This window comes from Drosophila melanogaster, chromosome 2L (genome assembly GCF_000001215.4).
Source record: "Drosophila melanogaster chromosome 2L".
Lineage (NCBI taxonomy): Eukaryota > Metazoa > Arthropoda > Insecta > Diptera > Drosophilidae > Drosophila > Drosophila melanogaster.
Window position 1 is genome coordinate 7,399,084 of NT_033779.5, and position 13,288 is coordinate 7,412,371.

The 13,288-nt window shown below is 39.9% G+C and overlaps 4 protein-coding genes, 1 long non-coding RNA gene and 1 pseudogene across 10 annotated transcripts; 5 read left to right on the forward strand and 1 right to left on the reverse strand.

The window, feature by feature from the left end:
• Window positions 1-381: 381 nt before the first annotated feature.
• Window positions 382-846, forward strand: CR44079 (annotated as a pseudogene).
• Window positions 847-2,251: 1,405 nt separating this feature from the next.
• On the forward strand, window positions 2,252-5,644 carry CG5171 (uncharacterized protein). 5 transcript variants are annotated; one of them, NM_001201780.1, is made up of 4 exons: window positions 2,252-2,355; window positions 4,146-4,278; window positions 4,459-5,080; window positions 5,147-5,443. In NM_001201780.1, coding segments are annotated over exons 1-4 (891 nt in total). In that variant the 5' UTR covers window positions 2,252-2,354; the 3' UTR covers window positions 5,282-5,443. The 5 variants fall into 5 exon arrangements, with proteins under 5 accessions (NP_001188709.1, NP_001285709.1, NP_609113.1 ...); NM_001298780.2 differs by lacking the exon at window positions 2,252-2,355 and adding an exon at window positions 3,773-3,902 and having other exon boundaries at window positions 5,147-5,644; NM_135269.3 differs by lacking the exon at window positions 2,252-2,355 and adding an exon at window positions 3,821-3,902.
• A 19-nt stretch (window positions 5,645-5,663) lies between these two features.
• Window positions 5,664-5,890, forward strand: lncRNA:CR46205 (long non-coding RNA:CR46205). Its single transcript, NR_133070.1, has one exon. It is a non-coding gene; the product is annotated as a long non-coding RNA:CR46205 (long non-coding RNA).
• Window positions 5,891-6,143: 253 nt separating this feature from the next.
• CG5177 (uncharacterized protein) lies at window positions 6,144-9,517 on the forward strand. 2 transcript variants are annotated; one of them, NM_001273262.1, is made up of 4 exons: window positions 6,144-6,299; window positions 6,365-6,689; window positions 6,917-7,103; window positions 9,063-9,517. In NM_001273262.1, the coding sequence occupies exons 1-4, from the start codon at window positions 6,235-6,237 to the stop codon at window positions 9,314-9,316; spliced, it is 831 nt and encodes a 276-aa protein (NP_001260191.1). In that variant the 5' UTR covers window positions 6,144-6,234; the 3' UTR covers window positions 9,317-9,517. The 2 variants fall into 2 exon arrangements, with proteins under 2 accessions (NP_001260191.1, NP_609114.1); NM_135270.3 differs by having other exon boundaries at window positions 9,063-9,392.
• Window positions 9,450-10,726, reverse strand: CG5181 (uncharacterized protein). The gene is made up of 2 exons (NM_135271.3): window positions 10,490-10,726; window positions 9,450-10,426 (listed from the first exon to the last, which is right to left on the reverse strand). Exons 1-2 carry the CDS (start codon window positions 10,619-10,621, stop codon window positions 9,944-9,946), a joined length of 615 nt encoding a protein of 204 aa, NP_609115.1. The 5' UTR covers window positions 10,622-10,726; the 3' UTR covers window positions 9,450-9,943.
• Window positions 10,727-11,825: 1,099 nt separating this feature from the next.
• Window positions 11,826-13,146, forward strand: CG15818 (uncharacterized protein). The gene has a single exon (NM_135272.4). It carries the CDS (start codon window positions 11,872-11,874, stop codon window positions 12,721-12,723), a length of 852 nt encoding a protein of 283 aa, NP_609116.1. The 5' UTR covers window positions 11,826-11,871; the 3' UTR covers window positions 12,724-13,146.
• The last annotated feature ends 142 nt before the right edge of the window (window positions 13,147-13,288 follow it).

The following is a 13,288-nucleotide window of genomic DNA, read 5'->3' on the forward strand; positions in this document are numbered from 1 at the left end:
ACAGCCAATTCATTTTAACTGCGTTTTTTTTTTTTGGCAAAAATGTATTTTTATCTTACGCATCAATAAATGTTTACTTACATGTAGCTTTGATTTTATTTCATAGAACTGTGATATCCTTTAAAAATCCTCGGATACTCTCCAGTGCATTTTGATTTTCTACTTCTGGCAACGCCAAAAAAAGCATTCAAAATGCATTGAATTTAAGCATGGCTAAAGCTTAATAAAGATAGCAAACATTTTTTATATAAAGTTTCTCGGAAAATATAGATATATGATGATCAAATATGCTTATCAAAAATGTTACAGGGTTATTTAGAATTCATGCAACTATTTCAGTATCAGTCTTTTCAAAAAGTTCATCCCAAGTGGTTGTACACCATGCTCAAACCGATAAGAATCTTGTTGTGCGCATTTATGGTCCTGGAACTTCTAGGATTTCCGACTGGAGCCCAGAGTAATGCATCATGTCCATTATCCGATCCTCCGAGTCAGTGCAGCGCCTTCTGTGTATCCGCACTACAGCCAGTTATCGATCACCTTAGAAAGGATCTAAAGGATTGGGGCAGCTGCGATGTGAAACTAAACGAAACGCAGGAAAAACTACAGCGCATTGAGTTGGCGGCGAATGAGATACTTTCCGGAACCCAGTTCATTTTCCATTTGTCAAATATGACGCACACTGTTTCAGAGGATCTCGCGGAAAGACTGGACAGGATTGAAGGCAATCAGGCAGTCCTAGGAAGTCAGCTGCAAGCGATAATGAACAGTACGGAAGTCAAACTAACAGCAATGCGGAACATCTTATCCAAACTAGAGCGCAGATCCATGCTGCAAAGCTATCGAGGAAACGAAGGACAACGGAAACGATCTAGCTATCTACCATAAAATGGATGATTAATTGCAACCTTTTAAACTATTCAAATATAAAATAATACAACAATTAAATGAACTATGTTATCAGGCAGAATACTATAATTACATAGTATATATATGCACTCTATGTAAACAATTCAGATTAAAAATGATTTGCATACGTAAACTTGTCCCAAAATTTCTCTCAACCTTGGCAACAATGTTGCCAACGAATGATGTAGGCCTATTCCTGTAGCCACACTCCCGCTACAAACATTCTCCCTCCACAGGAGGCAATTGAATTTCGGTTTCTGGCCAGCTGACCTTCACTTAACATTATAAGCGAGAAACCAAACAAACAGAAAACAAACATTTTCCATGTAATTGGCAATAGACCATGCCCTAATGCTAGGCCAAACACAACGCCCACACACACGCGCGGTGCGGAAAATGTTTACACGCCTCGCCAAGTGGAGAAACCTCCAACCATACAAGTAGATAGAGTCCTAAACCCCCCTTCTATCGGTGTGCATATGCAGGGTGTGAGATGTGGCAACCTGTTGACATCGAAACGCCTTGTGGCACGTCCACTAATTGCTTCTGACAGAGGCAACAGGTTGAATTTAGCCAGTCGAGCTGAGCATTAATTTTGACCAACGTAAACGCCATACGCTCGACTGCCCTGGGCTCCAAGGCCCACGCCCTTTGACCCAAACCACCCTGATTTTCGGCTGATTTATGTGTCCAACCTAAGCCTTTGCCCCCCGACCTTTCAACCCCATCCGCATGTCAAGCCTACCTGTCACTTTGAATTCTTGTTGTTTACGGGTTAAGGACGCAAAGGTGTGAAAAACAACACCCCTACCTATTTTCTACAAATATCTGAAGCAGGTAAATAGCTTTAAAGGTGGGTGGGGTACGTTCCCTTGATTATGTTAATTCGTGTTTATCAAAAACATATTTACTGTGGAAACAAAACTTAATTGAGTCTTAAGGATTTTGCAAAATAAAGTTTTTATTACGTACTCCATTGAATTTGTAACGATTTCTGGAATCTAAAAAGATATATTTTTAATAAATTTGAAAATATGTTAGAAATATTCATATATTGACAATTTTTCATTTTCAAAAAAAATTTTGTTTTTACATTTTATTCAAGCAAAAGCACACTGTGCCTACTTTCAGCTAATTCATTTTCCTGTTCCCTTCCGCTTTCAAGCGTTTTCAAAAATCTATTTATGTTGGCCCATATATCTTCCCCACCCCGTCATTATAGCCCACCTTACTAGCTGATTCACCGAACTTGATCGAAGAGCTTCTGCGAAAGCTTTTCTAGCCAAACAAAACAAAATTTTGAAAGCGAAGAAAACAAAATTGATTCGATCACTTGCAAAATATTTACCAGAAACTTGGAAACAAGAATCAAATTGACAGTTTTTCAGTTGGAAAATAAGCCAAATTAAGATTGTGACCCATCAATAAGAGCAATTCGTTGGAAAAGTGAGTGTTAAAATTGGACAAAATTAAAAGAAAAAAAATATGTTGCTTTTCCACTTTTCAAGGGGGAATCGCAGAATGAAGCAAGGGGTTTCCCACACACTTGTTTACCAAGCGAAAATTAGTGGCCTCCCAATTAATTTGAAATTAGCAACCAGATAAAATCGGACAGTTGGGCTCGTGCCCCGCAAAAGATTCCATTGATGGGCTCCAACTCCATCGGATTTGTTTATGTTTAATATGAGAGGGCTGTCTGCACTCGAACCCTCTTGAATTTGGTCTGTCTAGCTATCCTAATATTTAACAGTCAACACTCATTGAAAAGAATTACACAGAATTGCGAGCTCTAGACAAAATAAAAACATTATAAAATTGTTAAATTTTAAGTAATTTTATCGGTTAGTATTTTAAAAAGGATCTTTAATTAAATACTTTTCTAAATTGAAATTTATTTTTGGTTCGCTATATTGAATCTTACCTGTGCTAATATCGAGAGTAAACAGTTTGGCCTGGTCAGGTCTGGATTTGTTTTGGGTTTGGTCGGTATCGGTGTGTGTCTGAGCATGCTTTTGGAGCATGCTGCGGTTCCCAGACAGCGTGATTCACTTCGACTTTAACCCTCTAAAAGATACACTAACCCAGATATTATCATAGCTACCTGACAAAGATAATCTAATAGATATTTTCTTCGATTTTGATTAAAATTAAAAATCGACTTTTTTAATATTCCTATTTGTACATTTGTAAAATGCATTTACTTAACAAAACTGTTGCAAATCCTTAAATCCCCTTAAGCTCATGCCACAAAGTACTGGCTGAGGCCTAAGCTTGTTAACCCCATAGGCACTGCAAGATTTCCCCCACATTTTCCCACTCCAATTTCCATAGATTTCGCGTGTCGCGTCCATGCTGTGCCTATTTTTAGAGTCACTGTTGTCGCCTAATCAATTCCACTGCATGTAACAAATATTTGTGCCCCCAAATCGCGTTGACATCGTGGTGGAGGCATGTCAGTAGGGTTAGGGATAGGGATAGGAATAGGGATAAGGAGGTTGGGGGAATCGTCCTTAGGTTACCTCCTGCAGGGACACGCTTATCGGCACGTCAAAGGGATTTGGCAAGGACAAACGCGAGTACATAACCAGATTTGCATGCTCATTGCTAATTAACGACGAGTCCCGGCAAAGCAGAGGGACGGGTGTCACTCACTGGGTAGTGGGTGGAATTTATGAATTTTTGGTTGCTGTTTTATTGCCCTCCAATGTGAACTTTACGACCCGGGGAGAAGGAGGCAATGCACGCACCGTACACGAAGGCAACGCATGATGCACTGAATCGGCGAGTCGTTGAATCGGCGGGCGGTGGGTGGCGTACTGCCTTTGTTCAAAAGCACAAAAACCCGGCGACAATTTGTTTGAGGAAATCACCGCCGACGGATCATTATAAAACTGCAGCTGCCGGAGAAGTAGCAAGTCAAACCGCCTTGCAGATCCATCAGGGATAGGTGTCGATAGCCGCTCGAGAAGTTCCAAGTACCCGGCTACCTTAAGGTGACTTGATCTTTTGAGCTGATTGTACTCGGGTGATAATTACCCGCTGAGAGGAAAAGTCTATGTCAGAGAATCCCCCCATCGATTTGGGTTTCTTATCTCCAGAGAGTGAGAACTATCAAACGGTTATAAAAACGAGTCTCAGCCAGAAAATCTCCCAGTTCAAACTGATGCACTGAGACATCAACACGCTGATAAGACAATTTCAAACGCGGAACTAATCTCCTCACACAATTGTTTCAGTGAAATCTATCGTATTTTTATTGGCATTACTTCTAAACGCGACAAGGAGTTATCGGGAAATTGTGAAAATGCCTGAGAAACAAGTGGCACCTGTAATTAGTAATCTCGAGGATTTTGCGAATAATTTACCTGGGTAAGTCGGAGTTATGTGATAATTAGCGACGGAAGTGTGACCTTGTCCATGTCATGTAACGAGCAAATTACTGATAAGCAATTCGCTTAATTTCATCAACTCACTGCTTAATTCTCTCATAGTCTCTCATATAACATAGAAAGTTTTGTGACCTGCGATTAATCCTTCACAACCTTTCAGGTATCTAATTTCTGAAAGTCCAGTTGCCGTACTCCTGGACTACGATGGCACCCTAGCTCCCATTGCGGATAATCCAGCGAAGACCAAAATGCCCGTGGAACTGGAGGCCATACTGCACAAGATAGCCAAGCATCCCAAAGTTTTTCTCGCTGTGATCTCGGGTCGCGGACTGAAAGATGTGCAAAAACAAGTAAATATCGATGGCATTACATATGCTGGTAATCATGGACTGGAAATCGAGTATCCCGATGGCTCCAGGCACGATTACGAGCTACCCACGGAGATCCAGAAAAACTACACACAAATGGTTAGGGAGCTCAAGGAGAAGGTGGAGAAGAATGGAGCCTGGGTGGAGGATAAGAAGGTGTCACTCACCTACCACTACAGAGATACGCCCGCAGCCCTGAAGGATCAGCAAAAGCAGTTGGCTTCGGAGATCTGCACAAAGTTCGGATTCCGTGCGAATCAGGCCCATGAAGCCATCGAAGCTAAGCCCCCAGTGAATTGGAACAAGGGAGAGGCTGCCGTGTATATTCTGAAGCAGAAATTCGGGGATAATTGGTCGCAGAAAGTGAGTGTGGTCTTTGCGGGCGATGACACCACCGATGAAGATGCCATGAGAGTGAGTTCAAATGTTACTTTTTTAAAAACCTATATTTTTTTATATATTTAACATGAAACCTTTTAGGTGCTTCGAGGCTTGGGTCGCTCGTTTAGAATTTCTGCTGATGCCCAGATTCAAACTTATGCGGATTTCCGGTTGCCCAAGCAGGCTGTAATGACCGATCTTCTCAAATGGATAGCCAATGTGTATGTTTCTTAGATGTAATCGAATTTATAAAATCTAAAAAGTTTGTTGATTTGTTACATACATATAATATAATTTGAAATTCTGTTTTTGCATAAGCAATATTGAAATTTAATATAAAATGTATATGTATTTGATTAGTTAGTGGCATTAGAATAAATTATATGCTTTTAATCTACTCATGATTTTTTCACTCGAATAATGCAAATCGAAATAAAACTCTAACCAACCTTCATTGACCGGCAAATAAATATTTGTTGACTTCAAGATAATCGAATACAAATTCGTTCATTAATCTTAAAGCAAGCACAACATTCATTCTTCGTTTGAAGATCAAAAGAAAATAAATAAATCTTCGAATGGAAATCTTTTGCGAACAGAACATTGATACCATGGAAATGATTCTTCCGTTGCAGAAAAATGTCGAAATTTAAATGTTTCAACTTGTTAAAATAATCCTTAGAAAGTCCGATAAACTTAGATACCCCAAAGTGTGTCATATAAAAAGAAACACTTCCAAAAGACAAACAATCTCAAACAAAGGTGCATGAAAGACATCATCAAAATATATATGCGCACTATATACTCACCTCCCTTCAGCGACACAAACCGAAATTTGCGGCTATATAGATAGACATTTGTGTGTGTATTTTTTCTCATTATATATAGAAGTCTTATATACAGTCGAAGATCCATTATAGAATGTGCTTTTTTATGCGCATATGCCTCATAAATATTGTGGGAATTACTTGGCCAACGTACGGGGCCAGAGTTGCCACCAACCATTTGGAGAGAGGCCAAAGCAGAAAGAGAACGAGATGTGGGATCGCGGATACTTATAGATCGCAGGCGATATATGGCTGCTGGGCATAGCTGGTCATTAGTATTAAATCGGTCGAGGAACGTCCAGCACGGCGCGCAATATCCGTTAGATACAAAATAATCTGAAACAGAGATACACATAGAAAATGGCTGAGCAGAAGAAGGCACCATTGCTGAAGAAGGAGGAGGACTACGTGAAGGCCCTCGAGGGGTGAGTTTCGAAGGATCGGTGGCGAAGGAACCTTAAGGATCTAAAGTGCATTGTTCCCTCGATAGATTCATTAACCCCGAAACCGATCAGGTGGCCCTGTTGCTGGATTACGATGGCACCCTGGCCCCGCTCACCGAGGAGCTGTCCGTCATGCCCAAGGATACCGAGATCAACATCAAGAAACTGGCCGCCAACGAGAAAATCTTCATGGTCGTCTTCTCCGGTCGCGAACTGAGCGAGATCAAGAACCACCTGAAGTTCCCCAATGTGACCTATGCCGGCAACCATGGTCTGGAGGTTGAGTATCCTTCCGGCAAGAAATTCAAGATCGAGATGCCCGAGGAATTGCTCGAGAAGCACAACAAGCTGGTGTCTGAGCTCAAGGAAAAGGTAAGTTATATACAGTTTAGCAGATAGCAACGACCCAGGGAAATTGAAACTAAAGAAGGTATAAAAGCAGACTTCAAAAAGTTATCTATCTTCGAAGTGTCGTAAGGTCGTGAAAAGTTATTTGTGTTATTTAACAGATACAATCTAAAGTAGAAAATAGAAGTTAGTGAGATCAGAGATGAACCCTCAAGCCAGATCATTTACTCAAAAATTTGAACCTTCCACAGGTCGTGTGCTCCGGTGCCTGGGTGGAGGACAAGAAGATCTCCGTGACCTATCACTACAAGGGCGTCACCGACAAGTTGAAGGCCAAGCTGATTGCCGAGGCCAAGGGACTGATCCAGGCCCATGGATTCCAGCTGATCGAGACACCCTACGCTCTGGAGGGCAAGCCCCGCGTCAACTGGGACAAAGGTTAGTGGGAATCAAGCGATGCTCCAAAGGGGCTATTAATACACCAGTCATCGTTAAACAATTTGCCAACTGTTGCCATCCATTTGCAAGCTGTCCCCATGGCATTCCTTTCAGCTTTTCCGCACTTCGGCACCTGCTCGAAGAATTCGATTTTTGACTCGACGCTTCGATGATTTAATTATTGCTAAAATTTCTCTATTTTCTCTATACCCCATTGGGAATCCGACGTGGGCGTCTTTCACAAAAAATATTTTCTACGAAAAATTTAACACACACACACACCGCTCGAAAGTTCACTCACAAAAATCAGACAAAATTAAAATGTCTGAGAAAAATATATAGACAAGACGGCGGTAGACAAAACATCCCGCAGCCAACTGATGTCAAAAGCGCGCCTAAAACTATATATACTTGCCTTCTTCTATATATATTCATATAGTCACTCGCCCGATTTCTTATGATAAATTAACGTATCTGTGTAATTTCTCATAGACACAAGATTTCGCTTTCGTTTTTCGAAATTTTTCATCACTTGTTTTTGCCGCTAGTCACAATATTTGCGGAAAGTTTTGTGTTCCAATTGAAAACACACACTTTTCGGTTTGTTGGGGATGTTTGTAATTTTAGCTTTTCTAAAGATGAATGAAGCCAAAATCAAGCGAAACCAATTTAATTTGATGACGTTTTCCCCTAACGATGCGTTACATAGTTTTATGTAAGTCGTACAGATATGTGCACAGATTATTAAAGTTGTAGCTCTCTTTTAGTATGCAACTTTGCTTCAATCTTTCAGTTTTTAAGATATAAAGGTATTTCGAATAGCAATGTCAATTTTTTTGTTCGCCTATCAGAAAAAAAACATTTTTTTTTTGGATCACTGACGACATTTAAACATATCCCAAGTTATTGATCTTTTTTAATCCGAACAAATAAGCAAAAAATATTTTTCCAAATTCGCGAAAAAATATTCATAATTAATTCGACCCCCCTCGAGGAGATTTATGGACGCCACTCTGTCCTCTAGAAGACAACCAACCCATTCCGAACCGAAATGTCGCTCAGGCCAATGAGCCGTGGCGATGAGATACATGAAACATCTTTAAGCAGATATATTCATGTATGAAATGCGTGAAAATCAAAAATTAATTATGATGGTGTACGCCTCCAAAGGCAATAAATTTATAGGGGCCAGAACAAAATGCTTGCAAAAAGTAAAAGCCAACGGAAATTTGAAAAAAAAAAAAAAACAAATATTATTTTCAACGGGCGCATACAAAAGAGAAGAATTGTTGGTGCCGTCTGAAAAATAAGAGAAAACTGCAACAGTTCGGGAAGGCGGTGGAAAATCGGTGAATACGACTGCGTCACCAATTAAACAAAAATGTGGCGTTAAACGCTAGAAACGGAAGAGGAGAGCTGAGTAATTAAAATAATTAGATGGGGTAGATTAATATTCAGTTCTAATGTTCTAGATTGATATACAAATATACTGATTTTTACTGCACACCAAGGTGGTAGCTAAATGATTCGATTTCATCTATTCAAACACTCACTTACTTGGCCAAACCAAATTACGAAACGAAAAATAGAGAAGATCCGCCCACGTAGACACCTAAAAATAATTCAAACAAGATGGGGAAGAATTCGGTTCTGTTTCTTGGGGGCTGCATGCGATTTATATGATCTAAGATGTGTGCCGAGAAGAATTTTAGACATTTGAAAATATTGTTCTCGCTTGTTTATTGAGCGATTTTGGATGAGTTCCAGCAGTGCATAGCATGTTTGTATACATTCCACATGGCTTCCACTAGAAATAAGACATGCTTCGACCACAGATTGCATTTATGCAAATACAAGAATATTTTAAGAATGGTTTGCTGTGCAAATTTGTATACCCTTTAATCTTAAATAGGTGAAATAGTAAATAAGCCCATTCTAATTACGTTTTTGCCATTGCAGGTGAGGGTGCCAAGATGATCCTGGAGAAGCAGTTCGACGCCGACTGGGCCAAGAACCTGAAGATCGTCTATGTGGGCGACGATACCACCGATGAGGATGCCATCAAGGTGCTGCACGGCATCGGCAAGACCTTCCGTGTGTCCGAGCTGCCCACGCTGAAGACCTATGCCAACTACCAGATCAAGACCGTCGAGGAAGTTGGATATCTTCTGAAAGCCGTGCAGGCTTACTACGAGAAGAAGAAGAAGGCCTAAGCCCAACGCTAGAGGATATTAAGCCTAAGCTAAATTCCACGCACACTCACACTCAACACACATCATAATTACACGTAAAAAAAAAAGAAGAAAGATTCGCCCATTTGAGTTGAAGTATAATGCAATACAAGTTAACTTGCTGGACAATTGCTCTCGAAACCTTTTTTGTGTCTTTGATTTTGCCAAATAAAATATAAATACAATCTTTTTTAAACTTACGATTTGGGTGCTTTTCTTTAAGTTTCTTTTCTATCTGCATCTTAAAAGCTTTACTACATTTAGGCTAGATTAACTTTAAATTTCGTTTTTAGTAATCTGATTTCCTTATTTTGAAAAATAGTACTATATTCAATATCTTTTTTAATGCTTAAATAGTTCGACGAAAACATGCTCACTTTTTGCTTTTAAAAGATGCAATTAAGTTTTAAAATACATATATAATTGAATGGTTAACTGATACTCATAAATGCAGACCTATTACGTAAATTTTAAAGCCCAAATAGTCTAGATAACATACCAAATCCAGGTCCGATCATTTGGGATGTGTAAACATGTCTTATTAAGCTATGCATTACTGTAGAGGTTTAATTCTTGATCGCTAAGTGCTATCCCGCGTCTGTAGACCATTTAACGCCGTTCCCCCTTAAGGCCACCTCGTCCTCCACCTCCACGGCCGCCACGGGTGCCAGGTTTCGTTGTCGTTTGGGGTGCGATTGCTGGCGCCGCAGCAGGAGCTGTGGTCACGGCGCTCTGGGTGGCGGGAGCACCTGGTGCAGCAGCCACCGCGGGCTGTGGAATGCCCGTGGCACCACCCTTAGCGGGCAAGCCAGGAGCACCACCACCGGCCGGAAGTCCCGCCGGAGTAGCAGCAGGATTTGCCACCGCCTGCTGCTCCGCCCGTTTCGGTTCACTCATATTGACGCTCTCGTTGAAGACCATGCAGTACTCGCCGATCTTGAACACCTCGCCGTTCTTTCCGGAATAAAGGGTCAGACAATGCCTCCAGATGGAGGCGTAGCCCTTTGTCAGTCTGACAATATCACCGGGTGCTATCAGTTTGCCCGGCTCGTCCCAAATCGAAACATTGATGCAGGCCGTAGGATCGCCCACCTTATAAACATTGTTTTCACTATATTATTTGTTTTTATGTGAATAATGCAACGATGGACCCACCTTGAAGTTCCTCACTTCGCGGTTTTCTTTTGTAACGGTGGCCACGCCCACTTCCAGGACAATAAAGATAACATTGATGTTCTTCAGACCCGGCTTTATGTCCTTAATAGGAATGCATTCCACGTTATACATTGCAGAATGAGCAAGAGTTTTTAAAAAGTACAAAAATGATTTGTTTTGTTTTGGCGTAGTGCAGCGTTGCCAGACGTTGAAACGGCTTTAGTGTGACCTCACCTAAGACAACCAAAAATACTTTAGTTTGCTTTGGAACTGATTATTCCAGTTGTTTCATCCAATTTTTTTTTAAATTTTATTTCTTACCATCTAATTTGAATTGTTATATATACATTTATTTTATTTATCGTTTAGTAAATTAAAAATATTAATTTTTTTTCTTGATCAATCATCTCATAATAAGTACAGCGAATGTTGAATAGATTCTATTTCAACGGAAGGATAACTTTATATTTACAAGCAAACATTACTTTATCAATTTTGTTAGTTCGTGATTAGAAACCCTATAAGTAATTCAAAAACTAACACACAAGCAACAAATTTAATTGTGGTCACTAAATTAGGGAACCACCCTAGATAAAAAAGCTTTATCATTTCCGGCAGATGTGAATCATTTTAAATTTCTACATATATCATTCTTCTGACTGTGCTAGCTTTCGATTATTTCAACATAGGGGCGTAGATAAAATCTACAATTAACCAGATAATTTAATTGGAAACCTCCAGAGCAGTTAAGTTCAATAAACCGGTGAAAGTGGGCACAAAAAAGAAATTCCTGGAAGAGCAAACAAGTTGACATTAATTAATCAAGTGATGATTATCTAACATTACAGCCGTTACTCGTAGAGAAAAAAAGTATACCTCATTCGTTGATGAATATGCAACAGGTAAATGGAATTCTCATTTCGGATCATTAGTTGATCTGGCCATTTCCGTTTGTGATTTTGGTTACCATAAAAGCTATAAAGATAAGATCGAGCGTGCAGATCCTATAAACGCAACGCAAGTTTGTTTCAGAAGATGGACACGCCCAATATATTTTGATTTTATTATTTAATTTGTTAAATTCTTTATATATACGCACTCCCGCTAGCTGAGTGATCTAATAGTGGAGGATATCGACTTTAGCGCTGATTTCAGAAATGAAGTATGTCATTAAGTTGAAGTACATATCTACTTTACTACCATACCATATTGACAACGCTTTACAAATAATGATAACTTATGATACCACATCAAATTTCTTGTGACAATTTTAATAAGAAGATCAAATATGCTTATCAACCATATTGCCGGGCCTTTAAAAAGAGAGCCAATTACTTCAGTATCAGTTCTTTATCAAGCTTCAACCTCAGTGGTTGTCCAAAATGTTTAGCTCTACGAGAATTATTTTGTGCGCATTTCTATTGCTGTATCCTTACGGATCCCTGATAGAAGCCCAGGAGGGCAGGCGCTATGTGTGTCTATTATCAGATCCTCCCAATCAGTGCAGTGAATATTGCGTATCCGCACTGCAGCCGGTCATCGATCACCTTTCGAAGGAGCAACAGGACTGGGGAGCCTGCGAGGTGAAACTTAATGGAAGCGTCGCGAAACTGGATAAGATCGAAGACCAGTTGACGGCGACACAAATCCAAATAGAAGCCCAGCAAGCATTCCTTGTGAACAACATTTCGAAGGCAATCAAAACCGAGGACCTTGAGCAAAAACTAAAGGATATCGAAGGCAATCAGACAGCGCTGAGTAATCAGTTGAAAGATGGACAGAAGAGGACGGAAAACCAGTTGACAGCCATCCAGAAGACTCTATCCGATATCGAAAGGAAACTCGTGCTGCAGAGATATCAACAGATAGGATCGAGATATTTCTACATCGAACACAACTTACAGGTGAACTGGAGGACCGCCGAGCAGAGGTGCATTGAAATGGGCGGCCACCTCGCAGCATTCCAAAATGCCGAGGAATACAACGCCATAGTGGGCCAATTGAACAAGGCGAACTACTGGCTGGGTGTCAACGATCTGGCCAAGCAGGGCGAGTTTATATCCTTGGCCTCCGGCAAACGAGCTACCTACTTCAAGTGGCGCAAAAATGAACCCAAATACAATAATCCTACCCAGCACTGCGCCTACGTTTTTGGGCACGAAAACATTATGATCGTTCTGTCCTGTACCACTGACGTTATGCATTTCATTTGCCAATCAGACAGTGATGTTTAGTTTTAAAGTATCAACACATGTATGAATGAATATTACAACAAAACCACAAATACTATAATTCACTTTACTGCATTTGATGCAAAAATTGATGGGAACATTTAATAACGCTTTTAGCAATAATTTTTCTTTGTGAGAGGGTTTAAGGGCAATTTTTTTTGACAACAAGTGATTGCCACAGATAGGAAATTATTTCGTTTCAAATTGTCAAAAAAGTCGACATGGCGCCGTAAATAAATTGGCTGAAATGAGTAATAGGCTTAAGAGATTGCTGTTATCGAATTTATTTTATTTGTTTTTCTGGTTTTGGTTCCCCGCACGTCGTAAATTAAGATTGATTCCTCGTTAAGATTATTAAATTTATCGTACTCGACAAGCACTCTTTATAAGCAACAAATGAATAAAGAAATTTTCGACTTTAATCACAAAAACTGGCTTATATCAATTTTAAAAACTCCTATTAAACAAGGCAATAAACTGTGTAGGTTCGTATTTCAATTAATATTTGCTAACTAAAATATTTTTGGAATACGATATTTTTGTGCCCTAGTTGCACATCTCTAGCATA